General features: G+C 40.2%; 1 protein-coding gene across 1 annotated transcript; it reads left to right on the top strand.

The window, feature by feature from the left end:
• Nucleotides 1–4,371: 4,371 nt before the first annotated feature.
• On the top strand, nucleotides 4,372–18,052 carry IRF1 (interferon regulatory factor 1). Its single transcript, XM_063292887.1, has 10 exons — nucleotides 4,372–4,549; nucleotides 9,217–9,310; nucleotides 10,915–11,014; nucleotides 12,591–12,767; nucleotides 13,593–13,633; nucleotides 14,666–14,792; nucleotides 15,293–15,415; nucleotides 16,119–16,150; nucleotides 16,471–16,609; nucleotides 17,086–18,052. Exons 2-10 carry the CDS (start codon nucleotides 9,224–9,226, stop codon nucleotides 17,178–17,180), a joined length of 921 nt encoding a protein of 306 aa, XP_063148957.1. The 5' UTR covers nucleotides 4,372–4,549; nucleotides 9,217–9,223; the 3' UTR covers nucleotides 17,181–18,052.
• Nucleotides 18,053–20,167: the final 2,115 nt, after the last annotated feature.

The following is a 20,167-nucleotide window of genomic DNA, read 5'->3' as shown; positions in this document are numbered from 1 at the left end:
TAGACTCTTCACAGTCACATTGGTTTTTATCATCCTGGATGGTTCATCTTTCTGAAAATAGTGAAACTTGTAACCTTCTGTGGTTGCCACACTGGGATGTCTGGTTTCAGAAGATCCAGAATGGATCCAAACAACAACCAAATATTTGTATCTTCATCTAAAATTGACTTCCAAATACCTTCCATACTATAATTTGTATTATTCATATGTTTAATTTTGGGGGGGAAATGGGTGTGGTGGTTAGCCCAAACAACAAATCTCTTTTCCCTTCCCCCCCGACATCTGATTACTTACTTACCATGTGGGTGGGTGGGTGTGTGTATGTTGCTGGGCATCACACTAATGTTTTCAGTGCTTCAAAAAAGAAACTTGAGAATTAGATTAGAAAATCAGAAACCATGTGAAAGAAAAGCATGGCTCTCCACATTTCTACCTCCACATATGAAATGAATGACAGCAGTGTAAATAAGGGTCTACGGAAGTGTGCACAGTGTATACACTTTCGATGCAGAACCTCTTAACAACTAAACTGCTCTTTTAAGTGAGCTTTGTGGCATTGCTGTCTAATCCAAGTATAGCAATAATCTGAAATAAGAGCAAAGTCTTCTTTGAACCGAGTTCAGCTGCTTTCACAATAGAAAGATTAGTAGTGATGATAGAACAAACAAAGTTACTATTCCTATTAGTATAGTAATGACAATAATGACAATAACAACATTCACACCATTGTAACATGGTGCCTTTAACAACAAGCATTGGGCTAAGATGGGGCTGCAAGGATGTTTGCTCTGGTGCCTGAGGGGAAGGGTACTTTTGTTTTTAACCATGTTTTTAGGGATTGTTGTGAGCTGCCTAGAGTCATTGTATGAGACTGGCAGCCATATAAGTCCTGCAAATAAACAGCAAACAAACTGTGATGCACCAAAGCCCATTTCTCAACATCCACAAAAAAGCTAAATTTTATGCTAACTTCTGTTGAGTGCAAAGCCACCAATCCATTGGGTTCAAAGGAAGGCCATAATGCTTCAAAAGAAGAAAGCAAAGCAAGCATAAGACCAACTTCCTTCCTATAGGCCACAAATGAAATGTCAGGTTACAGTAAATCAGGTGATATGCAGCCCTAACCAAACTGACTTGCTGAATTTATTACTTTTTGACCTGCTTTTCAGGATGGCTTGGCTGTCATTTTGATAGTACTGTGGTTTATGCCTCATGATATAGCTTTGTCCTTCTTCTGCACAAGCCTTATTCCTATCTATCTATCTATCTATCTATCTATCTATCTATCTATCTATCTATCTATCTATCTATCTATCTAAGGCAGACACTACCCAACTCCTAGCATCTCTGGGTGGTTCGCGAAGTAAAAAACACAGAAAAAAATAACAATAAAATCAGAAAGACAAGGGACCAAAACATGGCAAAAGTGGACAACAATGAACATGTACACACACTACTCAAAAGGGGCGTCAGCCACCCTAGCCAAAGGGCTAGGTGAACAGCCAGGACTTAAGTCCCTGCAAAATGTCAGTAGGGTGGGGGCCACCCAAATTTAATGCCAAATCATATGATGGAACAATACTGATTCAGAAAGTGCTCCACACACCTACTTCCACATGGATTTACAAAGACTCAGGCAAGCTGATAGTAATTTAGGAAGGACTAATCAGACTGTATACAGGAATTAGGAAAACTAATCAACCTGTATACAGTTATTGAAATAAGGTCTTACTGCTTCTAGGAAGCAAGTCTGAGTGTAAATACATACTCAATTGCACATGCTTTAAAATGACACTTCTTCTACAGTCAAATTACAACCACGTACACAAATCCAGTAAGTTATAAATTCACATTCCCAACTTCTGTTGACAGGTGCATATTCAGGATGAAAGGATTCTAGATGTTTATCCATAATTAAATCAGTCAAACAGTAATAAGAATGATAGGTTGCACTACGTCTATTTCCAGTCAAAAGGTTAGTTTATTTTCACCTACCTTTTCCATCATGAGAACCATGTGATTTACTGAAATGGGAACCACTGTAGGGTTGTGAGTAATACATAGTCCTTAGTCCAGTATCTTTGGACTTTGCTGTGGCTAGATGTTTTCTGATAGATGGCATTTGTCACCTTTCCTTAACCTTGAGCCTTCAAGTTACATTTGGACTAATGCCCAGCATTTCTTATTTTTCCTCTCATTATGTTGCTTTTATTTATGTTGTTTTATTTATTTTTATTTATTTATTTTTATCCCACCTTAATTATTTTTTTATAAATAACCCAAGGCGGCAAACATACCTAATACTCCTTCCTCCTCCTATTTTCCCCACAACAACCACCCTGTGAGGTGGGTTGGGCTGAGAGAGAACAACTGGCCCAAGGTCACCCAGCCGGCTTCCATGCCTCAGGCGGGACTAGAACTCCCAGTCACCTGGTTTCTAGTCTGGAGCCTTAACCACTAGACCAAACTGGCTTTTTATCGTTATATTGTATCATTCTCACTTTTCTCCTTATATCATCCTCACATTTCTTTTTGTGCATGTGACTCCAACTTGAAATGGAAATGGGATCAATATCATTTGAGCTCATTCCAAGTTCATATTGAGGGATGTTCGGGTACATATACCTTCCCTAACTTGGCACCCTCCAAACATGTTGAGACTGCAGTTGCCAGAATCCCAACAGAGCCCCAGCAGTTTGGGAGGAACGCTGGATTAAGGAAGGGTGATGTGGGCGTATATTGTCTCTAAGATTCCCTCGTAGAACTTGTTAGGAGGAACATATGGACTGACTGGGCCAGGCAGGTTTTGATTGGAGAACTGGATCCACCTAGCCAGGTTCCCCCATCCCCACCCCATTGTGCTAACTACACTTCTGCCTCTGCCCATCCTTTTTTTTAACCTCGTCTTTTTCCTCTTCTTCCTTGCCAACACCGCCTGCCCATGTCCTCTCTGCTACGTTGAAGCCTCCTGAACCTGCACACAATGTACTACTAGAGGCACCCCTGACACACAGCCAGAAATCTGAGTTGGCTTAAAAGTTAAGCCAGTTCCCTGCTCTTGGAGAAATAGTTAAATTCATTTCATAAAATGTTAGAGTTGAAAGTGGTTCCTTAGATCAAGTCCAATCCTTGATTTCTGCAGGAATCCAGATTAAAGCATCACTGACTTTGGAGTGTCTCCAGGCTCTGCTTAAAGGCAACCAGCAAAGGGCCGCTCCACTCCCAGGAGTGGTGATCTGTTTCTGAGTCAAAATGACATGACTTTAAGGAAAACTTTGTCCGTGTTTAGGATAAAGGTTGTTCTGTTTTGGGGTTTTGTTTATCTATTTTCTGTATAGGACACTATCGCTGCCTTTTCCCTTATACCCAAGAGAGCATATTGAGAAGAGAACCCATGCATATTCTTCTTCATACTGGGAGGGCGGCCTTCCCCAAATTGGTGCTGTTCTGCATGGATGTGTTGGGGTACAACACATGCTATCCTGGGTGTGCATCATGGGCTTTGTAGTCTGATACATCTTGGGGAGAGGCTGGTTTCAGGGGTGGAAGAGTGAAGCATTCTTAAGGCAGCCTTTAGGTGTTTCAGCTGCATCCCAGGCCAGAGTTCAGCTGCTGGCACTGGAGTATTAAATGAAAAATTAATTTGTGAGACCCTCCTCTTCCCAAATAAAATGAGTCCTGTAATTTCATTTGGCTCAAGGTTGAGGAAGAAGGAAATATACCACTTAGAGGTCATAATTTTGAAGCTGAGGGTTTCTCAGATTTGGCAGACTTTGCATCCAAAGTCTATAGTTTCAAGCATTATGTATGCCTTGTTGTTGTTGTTTTAAACAACAGCAACAACTGTGACCCTCGCCAATTGCTCACCATCCTGGATGGGGTGGGGGTGGGATTCAGATCCACAGTTCGAAAATAGCTAATGTAGGTCGCCCTCATTTGAGCATGATTCAACCTGTCGATACCCAGGCAGGCGGGATTTCAGGCCATTACAGCAGGCAGGGGCTGGGGTTAGCATCCATGTGACTGGCCTTGCCTGGGGATGGGTACGTGTGCGTGGGTGTTGAGCTGGGCTGGCCGGAAAAGATTTGTGGAGCCCTGAGAACGAGCCACGTGCCCCCGGCTTATGCATTTCAAAATAAGGATCACCGTTTCCTTCCTATTCGTCTCTTGCTCCCCTCGGTGCAGGGTAGCCGAAGCGCTGCCAAAGTTTGAGAAAAGGGCGGGGAAGGGAGCCGGACTTCCCCTTCTGCCGCTAGTTTTCAATAGCCTGATTTCTGAGAAATCAGGCTCCGCTAAGCAGCGCCTGCCTCGGAGCGCTGATTGGCCGCGGCACAATCCCTCGAGCGCGCTGATTGGCCAAGCTGGCCGTGCTTGTGTCCCTAACGGGGAATCCCGGTGACCTGTAGAATAATACAGGCTGCTCCAGGACCGACGCCTGCAGAAGCTGAGAGTCACTTGGCGGGAGTGGAGCCGGTACCTGCGCGGGAGGACGCCGTCGGTCAATCTGGTGCTGCAGAAAGGGGGGTGATCCTAGACCAAGCACAGGAAGGTGGGTCGTTGTCCTGCTGCTGGCGGCATCGCGCCTAAATCAGACAGGCACCGTACAGTTCTGTGCACGTTACATTGGGCACCCTCACCTAGGGCCCTACGGAATAACTTTCATCCGGAGCGGTTCCGTGGTCTCGCAGGAACGGGGCGGTGGGGTGGCGGAAGCGGTCTGAAGTGCATTGCCGCTAGGGATCGGAGGCTCAGGTAGGCTCACCGGGGGTTGCTTGCTTGCTTGATTTAAGTGCTGCAGTGCACTGCATGTTTGCATGTCCCCTTCCCATTTAGCCCTATTTAGATGGGGGGAAATGTACTAGCTGCGTCGGAGGCATCCAAAGAAGCGGTTAGCCGTTTGCAGTAAGAATTCCTTTAAAAACTCCTCTTGTGACCTATTTCAGGGTCGCTATAAAATGCCTTAAAGGACGGAAATGTCCTCAAAGTACATGGGGGGGGGGAACGTTTCCCCACCATCTGTAACCGAAGAGTCAGGTGAAGCGAGCGATAGCACCACAGTATTATCTGCAGAAGCGCGCCCGCCCATGGGGTCCGGTAGAATTAATGCAAGATGCGGTCAGCGCGCCTGTGACTCGGTCCCGGATAAGGGAATTGCTGCGAAGTGGGAAAGGCGAGTTTGTTTTGCTTCTAAATTGCAACAGTAATACTTCCATCTGCAAAGTTGCAAAAAGTTGGCTTTGCTCACTCTGTTTCTATCCGAGTTTTGCCAAAGAGAATTTTGTGAACGTGATTTACAGTAATGGGTGTTGGTGTTTCTTTTGTTGTTGGACCAGGAAGTAGAGCTTGGAGAGAGAAGAGAAAGAAGGGGGCGGGGTGAGGAGAGACAGGCCAAATTGTTAGCTTTGGTATCCTTGATTCCTGTCCAGAATATCCGCAGAAAAAGAAAATTTAAAACAAATCAGAATCTTAGAAAGGATTATGGAAAAAGCTGGAGAAATGGGTAAGAGATCTCCAGTGGACTGCTGTCTTGAATGCCTTGCAGGGATGAATATGCGTATGAGACAAACAGTCGTGGAACTGGGTGGAAGGAACACGTTTACCTCTTGTAATAATATTTGAAATTTCTTTCCAGAGAATCATAATGCACCTGGCAAGGAAGGGACCAGGACCATGCTTAAAACATAAACATTTAAATTTGCCATTCAGTCTTTACTGATGATCCCCCATTGAATTCAAGCATGGAAGTTATTCCATGAAAGTAAATACATGATTTGCAGGTTTCCTTTAAATGTCCTAGAACAAATGCATGTAGTGCATATATTTGCTTCTTTCACAAGTGCATGAAAATGCAGAATGCCTGTGGTTCACCCTGTGGCATACCCTTTGCGCAGGAGCCTTGAAGATCAGTGTCACGCATATTATGCTTTGCAACAAGGAATCAGGACACCAGCCAGAATTAAATTCCAGTGGAGCATAAGAAGATCTGTTTGTAGGACACACAAATCAGCACTGAGGTCTTTAAACTACAAGCTTGTTCTGGTTTGGAGGTGGGACCTTTTTAAGTCCAAGCTGTATCCTTACTATTAGCTGGAATGTAGAAGATTCAGTAGGCCAATTGATAACCTCTAGGGAGCAGTAGATGTTCTTGGCCTGTTTCTTCAGAGACCTTCCTTCATAGATGTTTTTGTTAAGGATTTAAACAGTAAAGATGGGGTCCCTTTTAGTAATGTTGAGTTATTGTGTGCCCCTCCAAGTGAGGTTATGCAGCCTGAAACTACCTGGCCCCAATCCAGATCTTGCAAACAGGAAATCATCAGGCCTTGTGTTTGCTTATGCCAAATGACATTGTTCCCAGCGCAGGATCTCACGCTCTTTTATAAAAAATTCCCCACAATGTAAGGAACATTTTCAGTTCTGAGTCTTGCTACCATGCATAAAGGGCAGTTTGCGTCTGTCAGGCATTCCAGGGAAAGTTCACCAGCTAGAAAGGTCATTAAAGTTAAAAAGAGTTGTCCAAACTGAATATTAGGAGGTAATGGATCCAGCTGCGTTGGGGGGGGCAGCATGATGAAAGCTGCATTGAGGTGTTCTGATCCACACCCCACCCTTTCTGTATCAGCATCATGAAAGAGGTGGGTCTTCTGGTGCATTTTTGTCATTGTGATGAAAGCAGAAAGTTCCTGTGGACATCTCCATACAGTCAATGCAGTGACCTTGCAGCCTGTTCATTTTTAGTTTTCTTTCTTTCTTCACTCTGAGAACCAGGGTGGCATAGTGGTCAACAAGTTAGATGGGGACTGGGGGGACCAGGCTCAAGTCCACCCTCAGCCATGGAAACTCACTGGATGACTGGGTGAATCTTTTTCTCTTAAGCCAATCAATCTCAGAGAGTTGTTAAGGGGATAAAATGAAAGGATCCCCATGTCACCTGCCTTGAGTTGGAGGAAAAGTAGGAGATAAATCTAACCCCGAGTCACCTTGGAGTCAGGCAGTGTCCAAATCTGAGAGGGAGGGAGGGATATTAAATATATCCTGTCCCTCCACCAATCCCTTGCAGGTGGAAGTGCAAGAGAAATACAGATGAAATGGCAACATTATAATGAAATATTAAGAAGTAACAAACAATAGAAACAAGCCCAATACCTCGAGCCTAAGTGAAAAAGATAGCTTTGCTTGCCAGCAAAGAACAGCCAAGGTGGCCTCTCTCCTCCTGCTTTACTTTACAGGAAGTACAGCTCTTACCCAGGAGCAGTTTTTCACACATTACATTTCAAGGTTGAGGATCATGTAGGTACCAGAATGCAGTTGATTTTTTTTCCCCTACCGAGATAATTGTGTTGCACTTCAGGCATTAAGGGATTGTACCTCTGTAGAGATCCGGTAACATGGTGGCCTTCAAGAAGTTAACTGCACATAACCCCCGGTTCTGGTCCTCTGACATGGACCCAAGTTCTGCTGAAAAGAATGGGACTTGCTTGCACCTATGTTTGGAAGTGGTTGTTAGAATGCAGAGTGCTGGACAGTTCTTTATCACATCGTACCACAGGAGGGTGGCACCATGAGACAACAACTGTTGAGTTGTCCAAATCTTCACAAGGCATTCTCTTTTATAGCCTTATTTTCTGTCCCCAATTCTGTCTTGCCTTTCTTCTCATACAGGGGTAGGATTGAGTCTCTTAGCTCTTGAACACACTCCATGGCCAAAGACCACACACAGGCCTCAGATTACGCCTTGCACACAGTACAGGTGCCATTGGGTTGTTCTAACTCATGCTACAAACATGCATATCTGTTTGCCAGACATACATGATGAAACATCTTGTGCTGTTGGGAATGGGTAAATATACAGGCTTTAAAAAGCATTTCAGAAAATGCAAGAGTCCCAATTTCAGTGGAATGCCTCAAATTTCCCTTTGCAATAAGCTGTTACTGGAGGGAGTTGGGTGCCTGCATTCAGCCAGGGCGTATGTGAGGCCTGACCAGGACATTTGATGAGCTGATTCTGTGTAATTCATTGAACCCTAAAAAGGTGTGCCAATGCATCCATGGCAGAAAATCGCATTTGTAAAAGATTTGCTAAAGTTAAGAAGTTTGGAAATTGCTGGTGGTGGGGGGTAGGGGCAGAGCAGGATAGGGAAAAGCCATTTCCACTTTACCTCTGCAGATGGAAGTTACTTTCTCACTTTTGTGAAGATAGCTGTACGGATCGTTTCTGTTACAACTTTGTCTGACAGTGCCATCTGGAAATTAAGCATGTGTTCCTTAAAGAAATATTTCCGGTTTGGTTTTCATCTAAGCTGTAAACATTTTATTACTGATTTAATGGCTGTAGCTGCAGATATTCAGTTAAATTCCTAGTATTCCTAAGAAATGAAGCTTCAAGAAAAGAACTACTGTATAGCATATCAAAGGGGTAAGACATAAAACAAAACATGGGAATGCCGATGTGGGAGAGGGGAATCAAAAGCCTTTCTCCTTTAACCCTACCTGCTGCTTTGTTGAGGTTGTTCAAGAAAATATGTTTCCTGGCTTGTGTTTTCAGTAGTGGCAGTACTTTAGTTTGAGGGGAGGAACAGAACACACACTGGAGTTTGGGGCATTGGGAAGAATTTACCTTGAAAATAAGTAATGTCCTGAGCCAATGTTTGAAGAAGTTATTGTACTGCTCAGCAGAGCTGTCCCCCTCATATGTTGGTATATGTGGGATGCCAGCAGTGCTTAATGTGGGTCTTGATACATTTCTGATATCTTCATCTAGCTCTTACTGTCTACTGTGATCAAATATATGGTAAGTTCTGCAGCAGAAGAGCAGAAGCACATGGTGGCATTCTCTAGATGGATGGCCTTGTAATGTATGTGGAGAGAAGGAAAATGGAGACTACGCTTATGCAGATGCCTTGAAAGAGGTGTTTCAGAACATGCAGAAGAAATACCTCCTTTCAAATCATTAAAGCAGTCACATCTTTTTCCAGGCTCACATGTCTGTTCTGGAAGACGCTCTTGGCTGCCCTGTGTGTGATCAACAGATGGTGTTGGATGAATAAAAACACTGGTTTCCTTATAGATAAATTAGGGAACAAATAGATGATTAAAAAAGATTTTTGGGGAAAATGCATTGTCCATTATAGTATCAGCCATTGGTCTCCATGATATTCCTAGAAGTTAGAGATTTTTTCTTGTACTTAAAATTTCCGACTTTTTTTTTTTTTTTTTTAGAGCCAGAATGCCACAAGCAAGGATGCGCATGAGGCCTTGGCTGGAATTGCAGATTAATTCAAATAAAATTCCTGGACTTTCTTGGATCAATAAGGTATAGAAAACTTTCATTCACGTACTATCTTTTAAAAGGCTAGCTTCGTGTATACTTTTCTTGCTTCAAGTTTAAAACAAGGATATTATGAGAAAATAGAACATTATAGTGAGGAAAATAGTGAAACTTCAGCAGTTTGTTGCTTGATAACAAAGAATAGAAAAAATGCCAAGAATTCCATAGCTGGAAAAAATAAGATCAAATATCTCAGAGATATTTGGAATGAAGAAAAATATTGAAAAGAACTTGAGAATGCAAATCAAATAAATATTGACATTATGTTTAAGATTAATTTAGCATATTACTCAGTTTGAACTTTACTTATGTTTTAATATATCTAAGATAACTTAATGACTTGACAGTATGTTCTTACTCTTTTGCCAAATAGTTGAAATGTGTAAGAAGTTCAGGCAGAGCTAACAGACCCATTTCTCTGTGGTTAAGACTATATCCAGAAAGTTTACATATGTTACAGTAAACTTTAGGGAAAGAAATCAAAATGGTTTTTTGTTCATTTTGTTTTATACAGCACCAGGTTATTCAATGCTATTCTATTGCATTTGAGGCTATATGTAGTAATACACAAAATAAATCAACAGAAATGCAGCCTTGTTGTACTAGGTTAGTTCACAAGTTGGGGGTTGTTCTTCATTTTCAGCTTCTGTAGTGGCAATCTGGAAGACCATTGTATTTCGAGGAGTTTAAGACATTTTTTTATTTCTCCTTCATATTAAGATTATAGAAATTTAGAGTTCACTCTGAGCTATGCTTAACCTGCTTGTTTTTCACTCTTGCTTGAAAAGCTGGGAAAAGAGAAAACCCCAAGATTGTTTATGTTAGCACTAGCTTATCTGTATAGCTTCCCAGGCTCTTGGATTAGAGTGAGTTTGGTCTAGTGGTTAAGGCACAGGACTAGAAACCAGGAGACTGAGAGTTCTAGTCCCACCTTAGGCATGAAAGTTGGCTGGGTGACCTTGGGCCAGTCACTCAGCCCAACTCACCTCACAGGGTTGTTGTTGTGGGGAAAAGAGGAGGAGGAAGGAGTATTAGGTATGTTCGTCACCTTGAGTAATTTATAAAAAATAATAAAGGCGAGATAGTAAATAAATAAATAAATAAATAAATAAGATTATGTCATAAACAGGTGCCCCAAACCCTAGGAACTATCTAGTCAAGGTTACATCCTGCAGTCTCAGTAAAATGGAAACAGAGTCATGAAGTTTTGGGGGCAGAGTTTGATAAAAACCTTAGGATTGCCTCTTGAGTTTGTTGCTTGGCCACAGACCCTGGTGCTGTGTGCAAAATTGGTTTGGGCACTCTCTGCTGTTGCTTTACTGGGGCTCCCGACAGCTGAAGTGTGATTTCTTATCATCTGTCTTGGTATGTTTTCTTGTGTTTCTATTTAATTTGCCTGCCACAGTTAAACAACAAAGCTTAAAATCTCCTTACTTACTGGTGTGATCATTGGATCTAAAAGAACCAATTGTCTGGGCACCTGATGACTGCCTGGACACTTGGCAGAACAGCTTCCTACTGTTTTCTTGATTTTGTTTTCTCTATACAGTTCAGTGATGCTTATTCGGAATTGTATTTTTCAATTGCAGGAAGAAAAGGTGTTCCAGATCCCTTGGAAACATGCAGCTAAGCATGGGTGGGAACTGGAAAAAGACGCCTATCTTTTCAAAAACTGGGCCATTCATACAGGTATGTGCTGTTTTGCCCTGGTAATAGCAAAACCCGTTTCTAGAGACTCATACCATTACTCTGTTTGGGGGAAGGAATCATCTTAATGACAGCAGCAAAAGGGATCCCTTCTTTTTGCCCTGCCTCTTTGGGCAAAGAGCTTGTGTTCCTTCCTGAGTATCTGTGGTCAGTGTATCTAGTAGGGTGTACACTGCAGAGAAGGCTGAAAATTGATGAGCCACTTTAAGCAGATCTTGGCTCCTGTGCATTTCAAAGCACCTCTTCTAAATAGTTTTTGAAGCAAGTACGGCCCTAGCATCTACTAGTCGAAACAACTGGGAAGACCCTAAAAGAATGTATTTTATCTTGTAACTAGCTGGCAATGGGTTCAGCTGCTGACTTGTGCATATGCGGGTACTTGTAGCACACAGAGCCTTATTAGTTTGTGCTATTGTATTTGCCTGTCAGAATTATCAGCTCTGCAAGAGTTTTGGCCACCACAGTCTTCATGAATGGCTGATGAGAGAAAAATGGGGATCTGTTTCCAAGTCTATCACTTCAAGAGATAATGATGAGCTGGTCATTTACTTTCAGTACTATGGAGTGGCATTTCTGGGTTTGCCACTAAATACAGTCCTGGCATACTGACAAAGGTCTCTCTTTGCAGTGCACAACCGCTTTTTTCCTCAGTTTCATTATTTGCACACTTAAAACTCCTGGCACTCAATATGGGAAGTTATTGGCCTTCTTCAGTGAGCATTCTAGATTTGGACTTGAATTTCTTAAGTCCAAATAGATGTGGGCAGACTTCTCAATTTTGCTGTCCTCCAGATATCCTGGAGGTACAACTCTTGAGTTCCCAAAACTGCCTTTTTGAGCCTTTGTGCATTTTTTTCTTTGATTTTTGGTCACAAAGAATGGCTCTTGTATGTTGAAAGAGTTTGATGGTGTTCCACATTTATGTATTTATTTACATTTATTTATTAAGCAATAATAAATAATAAAAATAATAAAAGCACAATAACAACAACAACCAAAGACCTAGCTGAGGATCCTAAAACATTTTCTAATAGCATAAAACTCAAAATCTCCAACACCATAATCCAAAGCACATACCTGCTAGGCTCCACTAGCATACCAGCCCCAGCACCTGGGGGAAAGGCCAAGTCTTCAGGGCCTTCAAGAAAGTCATCAGGGTCAAGGCCATCTGAATTTCATTTCTGTACCAATTGTCAAATCATGACCCCCTAACACTAAACAAATAGGAATACGTTTATAGGAATACTGTGGGTTGGATATAGATTAAGTCATATGTAGATTGGGCGCATTGGAATCAGTGGGTTAACTCAATGATATCTAAGTTCTGATTTCAACTGATACCTTCAGTAACTAAGGTTTGTATCAACAGTACATTTGTATGTGGGAATTACACTAAGCTGCACAGGCTGAAAGAAGCCAGTGTCAAGCATACAGATGCGACAGTGGGTTCCTCTCAGTACCTTTGTGTAACATGCCATAACGAGATTTAGGATCCTGCTGGATAGATGTGGCCTTTATTTTTTGCATACCTAGATTTACACCATATGTCTTTTTACAGGGAGGTACAAAGAAGGTGATGTACAGCCTGACCCAAAAACATGGAAGGCAAATTTCCGTTGCGCCATGAATTCCTTGCCTGACATTCAAGAGGTGAAGGATCAAAGCATTAGCAAAGGTTCCAGTGCTATCCGAGTCTATAGGATGCTGAAGCCCTCAGTAAAATCACAGAGAAAAGGTATTGCTCAAAACTTAAGGATGGGTATATTTTCAATACTTGAAATATAAAATTTGGTTCCAGTGTTACTTGAAGGGCAGCCATCTCAGCAGTCTTATGGTTAAGATGGTTTGGTGAAGGTGGCCATACACACATGTACATTTGCAAAATTGCAGTTTAAATCTTCCCTTAGAAGTTTCAATTACTTTGTCTGGATCAACCTGTGAGATAGATATGGTGATGGTTGGCCACCAGCTTTGCTCATTTTTAGAGATCATTATGTAGATTTATAGCTGTGTTCTGCTTTCTAGATTATTGACAGATGTCAATACCAGTCACTGGAAAAATGAATCATTAGGAGATGACAGGAGGAATAGGTGATTGCCCTGAAGTCCCGCTTTTGGACTTTTTCTAGCCATCTGCTTGCTAATATGCAGTAAAGGATGTTGAATTAATTAGATGTTTTGTCTTATAGAAAGGGATCTTATTAGGCCTTTAGGTTCTTAAAGATAACTATCAATCTACTAGAAATATATTCTTGGCAGCAGGAGAAACATTGAATCATTTTCAAATGAATGATAGTTGTCTATTGTCACATCGCCTGTCTATGGCTATCTTTCTAAGTCTTATGAATTTCCACCAAAATCCATTGGAAAACTTACCAACAATGGCTATAGCTTTGCAGCCAATAGACTTCCACTATTGCACACTTCAAGAAGGAAATGTGTTAGGTGTAAGATGGACAATGCCTGAATTGTCTGACAGTTGCATTGTCTGTAGCCCACTCTCTCTTACAAATGTGTTTATTCTAAGCCTGTGTTTTTGCTTTTTTTTCCCCCCAAACAGAAAAGAAGTCAAAGTCTCTAAAAAACAAAAGCCCAAGGAAGGTATGTATGTATGTATGTATGTATGTATGTATGTATGTATGTATGTGGTTTGTTTGTTTGTTTAAAAGATCTGTATGGCCGCCTATCTAAAAACACAACTCTGGGCAGCTCACAACAACCATAAAACATACCATAAAAACATAAAACATGTAAAACCATACATACCAGGTATGTATTTTCTTCCATAGTTTAAGTAAAGCATGCATGTGATATATTAAAAGGTACAGATTCATGGGTATCTGCAGGGGAGAAGTCAAAATTTGCAAGGTGGCTGGCCCAGCGTCATGACAGAAGTTGTGCCTGGCACTTTGTAGATTTGAACTCTGCACCACCCCTGAAGATGCCACTGTCCAGCTTTCATACAGTGGGAACTTCCCATTTCTCTGCACCCATTGAAGATCTTCCTACTGAGAATAACAGATGGGTGCTGGCGGAAATCATTCCCATTGAAGGAAAGAGAGAAGCATCTTGGGACTCAGACAGTGTAACTTATCTTTAACTTCTTGATCACATTTTATTAGTTAACTCTTTTTTTAAAAGAGAAAGCTTTTTATCCCTTCTGCCACATTATTGGCAGTAGTGAAATCTTTCAAAATAAAAATCAATTTGGTTTCCCAGCTCACTCAACCATCCCATTCATATTTTAGCTATAGACAATTGCTGTCTGAACCTTTTTTTTAAAAGAGCAGGTCATTTTCCTACATGAAAACAAATCTCAAACAAGGAAATCACAGCTCTGACAATTTACTTCTGCCAAAAGCTGTGCAGAAAATACCTCTCAAAGGGATAATAACAGATATCGATTGTTTAATCGATTGTTGTAAACCACCCAGAGTCCCCCGACGGGAGGAGATGGGCAGGGATAAATTAGATAGATAGATAGATAGATAGATAGATAGATAGATAGATAGATAGATAGATAGATAGATAGATAGATAGATAGATATAATGAAATGTAAACATTCACATGTCTTGACCTTAAAAGACATAAATTGACATTTTGCCATAACGGAGGTCCTTCATCTTTTGCAGCCAGTGGAAGATATTAAGGCAGAAGAGATAGTTGAAGCCACAAACAGCATCCAGTTACCTGATGACCATAGTGGCTATGTGCTCCCCAGCCAAACAGAAGAGGAAATGGAAGTGGGCAGCACTTTAGGTGAGAAACAGTTTTAGTCAGTTGGTGGCTTTCAGAAGAAAAAGCCCGGCCTGCTGAGCCCGTTTTTCAGCTTGCTTGAATGAAAAACGCCAAGGCTGTGTTGGCATTTTAGAAAAGGTATCTTGTTTTTCTTAATTTATTTATTCCACACTGACAAATTCCTGACAAACTGTTAGAGAACTTCTAAAAACTAAAGAAAATGAAAAGGCTGGATTTATGTGACCAGCTGAAAGGGGGTTGATTAGATTTGTGGCTGAGTGTGTTGAAGGAACTCGGCCATTAAGTTAGTCAGACCATCAACTTAAGCCATAATATCAGTTATTTGTCTGGGCAGAGCATCTCATGTCTTGTTCATCGGGGGTGGGAGTGGGGGTCAACCCAAGCAATTTTGTCTGTTTGTGTGAAACAAAATGGCTTCCCTAGATTTTAGGACCATCTTAGGGGGAAAAAAAAAACCTCTCTTGCATTATAAAACACATACTTTCTATGGACTTTTTCAGGTCTTTCCACATGTGATTTAAACAGTTCTGACTGGAGGAATTGTCCACTGGATATTCAGGTGCCTGACAGCACAAACAACATATACAAACTTCAAGTTTCACCCATCCCTTCCTCTTCTGATGGTTGGTATTTAATTGTTCAGAACCAGTTGACCACTGATTGATCATAATTGGATTGAGGAACAGAACCAAGAATATGGCAGGGTTAGGTCAGCTGCCCAGACGGATTGGACTTCAGTTCCCATAATGCTCTAGACAATATGGTTTTCAGCTCACAGGAGCTGAAATTCCGATTAAGGAAGGCTGTTTAGGTTGGCTTCTATCCTCTACCTTCTTTTTCAGAAGTCAAAGCTTTCAATGAAGTCTCATCCAATGCATTCTTACTTAGAAGTATGATGTAATATGTAATGTTTTTTCAGGATATAATGATATGAACGTTTTTTTATATTTTAGTTCATTTCAGGCCTGACCTAGTGAAAGTTAAGCACATGTAAATCTCATTGATTTATTGAGAGAATGGAAATATATACCTAAATTTATTCTGTTGAAATAAATGGGACTTATAAATGCTTAAGTACAACCTGCCTTGTTCAGTAAAAGAATTCTATATATTAAGCAGGTATGAATCGAAGACAGAGGCATTACAGTACTTGCGTAAATCCAATGCTATATTTTGTCACTGACTAGCAATATAAATGTTATTGTTGATAATAGAAAACTGGAAAATAAACTTTTAGTAAACAAGAATTCTGAGTTTCATTGGGTATGCTTCTTTCCTCTCCCTTCCCTTCTCTGATGGCTTCATATAACCTCACAACTGATGAAGATGAGGATAGCTTTAATTCTCCACTTAGCCATGTAAGACTCTTTCTCTTTTTTTTTTAACTGAATAATTTTGGCATTGGGATAATACACGGAATGAATGGGGCAATAATTCATGGGGGTGTCATTGCTATGTGCAAGGGAGTTTCCATTGTTCAGGGTTGGGGAGGGATACTTAGTGTGTCTTTCTTTGCTTCTGAATCTCATTAAATCATAGAGATCCATGTAATTTAAGATTGCAACTGCAATCTTGTTTTATAACCTGCATCTTAGAAAGGAATTAACTGTGTCTTTGAATTGAACCAGAAAAGAATTCAGATAGTTGATCTCACATCTTTCCTGTTTTGGTCTCCTAGCAGATTCTTTACAGCTCTGATTGGCATCAAAACTGCATTGGCGGAAAAGGGTTCCTACTAAATGAATCTGGAATGCAGCATAACTACATTGACTTTACCTTGCATGAACATGATACTGCCTTTGATCTAACAAACATAGGTATAAACATTTCACCTTATACATTCAGATTGTAGAAATGTATCTGTCTGTCTTTATCTCATCAGAGTATTATTGAATAACAAATGTCCTTTGTCACATATTAGGGCCTTCATTCTGATAGTTCTACGCACAAATATCTTCAGGCCAGCATTATAGAGTCATGCATTGTCTATTCTCATTATTGCCTTATCATAACAGGGGTGCTGAGAGGTACATGCACTGCATTTCATGGAAGTTGGTGCCGATTGGAATTAGGATGATTTGGGCTAAGATCTTGCTACCCATATTTAGTTATAGACCTCTATCCACCTCTCCCAATCTAGAGAGCTCCATTGGGGGAGAGAAGATTATCATACACATATATGCTTGGTAATGGGTTATGGGAATTTTATTGAACTTGTGATAGATGCTCCACTATATTTAAGTTTCCAGTGAAACCATATTCTAAACGTTTACTTTTCTTTTTTTTTCTGCAGAAGCAATTTCATCTGACTCAAAGCCCGGCCTTGAATTCTCTTTGTTGGAATCCCTACGACTGTCCAATTTGCCCCCTATATCTTGTGGCATGTAAGCCTTTTTATCACTAGGCTTGTACTGTTTTATTTTGGATGTCAACAACTGGCATATTGATCAGTTGTTGACACTCTTCAAATTTAGAATTGAAAAGTCCAAGCCATGCATGCATGTGTGTTTGGGAATATCTTTGTGATAAAACTGCACTTCATGTGCCTAACTACATTATGAGCCCATTAAGGCCTGTATGCTGCTTTTTTCCCTTGTCCATCCATTAGTAGGATTAGTGCATAAATAATTTTAAACATGAAGAAAATAAAAACAGAAGCTTCGCACTGTTGGTAAATTGACATATCTTTTAAGGCCATCCAGAGTATAGGTTTAACATTACCCTCTGGAAGATTGGCGAAGCACTTTGTGAATTCAAGTACAACTATTTGTGTGTGCAGGTGAGCATTCAACCAGATATTTCTTGGTTATCTTTTTTCTCTCCAAATTTATTTTGGCCTTCAGTCTGGAGCCCTATAGTGTAAACTGTTTAGCGTGAGAAACTGTGAAAATCAGATACATTTTTGTTCCATATATCTTCCAAATTGTGTTTATAAAACATTCCACTGGTTACTTTGGACATATTTTAGATTATTGCCACATTACATTTTTTCCAGTGAAAATATGCTTTAAAGCTGGTTGATGAATGTATGGGTTATTTGCATTGTGCTTTTCAAGATGTCAACTGAATAGATATTGTGGAGAGTGTAAAAAATGCATAACAGGGTTATACCAACTAAACCACAAGATAAAGAAAAGGATTTGGCAAACTGTCAGACTACTAGATGGCAGCTTAAATTCTTGTACATTATTTTCCTTGTACATATGTTTTTGTATATAAAATGTACAATTATTTTAATAAAAGATGATGTTATATATGTATATATGTTTAGTTTTCTTTTTTATTACATATCACTGATAAACGAATTAGGAAACTATCTTCTTAGCTTGACTAGAGTTTCTATATACTAGATCCTTTAGTGTTGCTAAGACACTGAAGACATTTTCTTCAATGAAAATGAAGACATTTTCTTCAGTGAACAGGAATATTCATTCTACCTCAAACAATACATCATGTTATTTACCCATTCTTTTTATACTCCCTTGAGCATCTGAAGAATGGTATGTGGAAATTAATTTTCAACTAAAGAATCTCAATCAAACTTCATTCAGGTTTGTGGTGAAAGGTCCCCTGTGCAAGCACCGAGTCATGTCTGACCCTTTGGAGGGACACCACTTTCGTGACATTTTCTTGGCAGACTATAGCAGGGTGATTTGCCATTGCCTTCACCAGTTGTCACCTTCCCCAGCAAGCTGGGTACTCATTTTACCAACCTCGGAAGGATGGAAGGCTGAGTCGACCTGGGCTGGCTGCCCAAGAATCCAGCTTCCGCTGCGATCGAACTTGGGTTGTGGGGAGAGTTTCGGTTGCAATACTGCCGCCTACCGCTCTGCGCCACACAAGGCTTCTTTATTCAGGTTTAGTTACCCCAAAATTAAATCATAAATCATTTAAGATCTTGAGAGTCAGATTTGGAAACCAAAATGTATGGATTGGAAAAGGTATGGGTCTAAGACACTACTTTGATCAGTGCCTGCCTATATAATTTTTTAAAAGATTGTGAACAACAAGCATATCACACCTGTCCGTTTGAATTGAATTAATCAAGTTCCTGCATTATGTCAAAAAGAATGCCAGTAGATGAAGATCTACCATTTTAGGTGGTATGTCCAGGGTTCTTTTCCTTCTGGGTCAGTACAGTATATTTGCTGAACTTTCTAAGATTACAAATCAGTAATGACTAGATTTTCCAAGATTCATTCAGGATACTCTGTGCCATGATAGGAATCTCCTTGTTTTGTTCTTGGCCAGTGGCCAAAGTGAAGATAAATTGCTACTGGAAAGAGGCAGCAGATAACTCTTACTGCTTGGTACATCAAAGTTTGGGAGTTAGTATGTGCGTAATGTACCTATTCAACAAACATTTCTCACACTTTTGAATAGAGTATAATTTGCAAGCTCAGCTAGTACTATTGCTTCCTGCTAATACTTGTAACAAAGTTAGCTACTATATACAGTAAACTATTGAAAAATTGTATTGCCACTTAAGTCAGTGGTTACTTATACTGTAATAATCTAGTCAGTCTTCAAGATTCAAGTTTTCACTTTGTTCAACATTTAAATTTCTTCAGACTGGCTGAAATTTTCAGAACATGAATTGCTACCACAGAGTACCGGAAAAATATAACATTGTAGATGGAGTTATTTCTGCTTAGATTGGGTCCAGATCTCATCTTGTGGTATCAACTCAAACCATGACTATATCTAAATTCACCCACTGCAGGTGGGTTTGAATACAAATCATGTCTGTTCTAGCAAAGAATTTAATGTTGCAGCGTGATTTAAGACAATGGAATGTAACTTTTCCATACAAAGACAATTTCTTCTTTTCCCCGCTAAGTTTCAGGGAATATGTACTATGAGTGAATGCAGTGGACCTTCCCATTCCAGCTGGACACACTTTGTAACATTAGAATAAGACTCTTAATCCCTCCATTGCCCTCTTTCCAAAAACAAGTTGTTGTGTCTCAAACTATTCACGCAGCATAATGAGTATGAACTGAAATTGCATGGATAAGCTCAGCCCCCCAGAATCAAATTCCATTTTACCATTATGAAACTCAGCGATGAATATATAAAAAACAATTAGTGTAATTGTAAAATGTCCAGGGAATTTTTAATTTTAATTTTGTTAATGAGGGGAAAATGTTGAATTCATACACAGTACATATTTTGTTGTTGGTTTCTATAGATCAGGGTGCTTGCTTTGAACATTAGTGTTTCTCCACCATGTATTTAATTGGTTAACAGCTGCTTCCTTTTTCCTTCCATCTTAGTGAATTCAGCAATCAATTTTCAATTCCTTATTTGTACAAAACTCACATAATTCAAATCTATTCATTTTGTCACTTCCTCTAAATTAAAAAATGCACATT

The sequence above is a fragment of the Candoia aspera genome, chromosome 2 (genome assembly GCF_035149785.1).
Source record: "Candoia aspera isolate rCanAsp1 chromosome 2, rCanAsp1.hap2, whole genome shotgun sequence".
Taxonomy (NCBI): domain Eukaryota; kingdom Metazoa; phylum Chordata; class Lepidosauria; order Squamata; family Boidae; genus Candoia; species Candoia aspera.
This window is presented reverse-complemented; position numbering and strand designations above follow the sequence as displayed.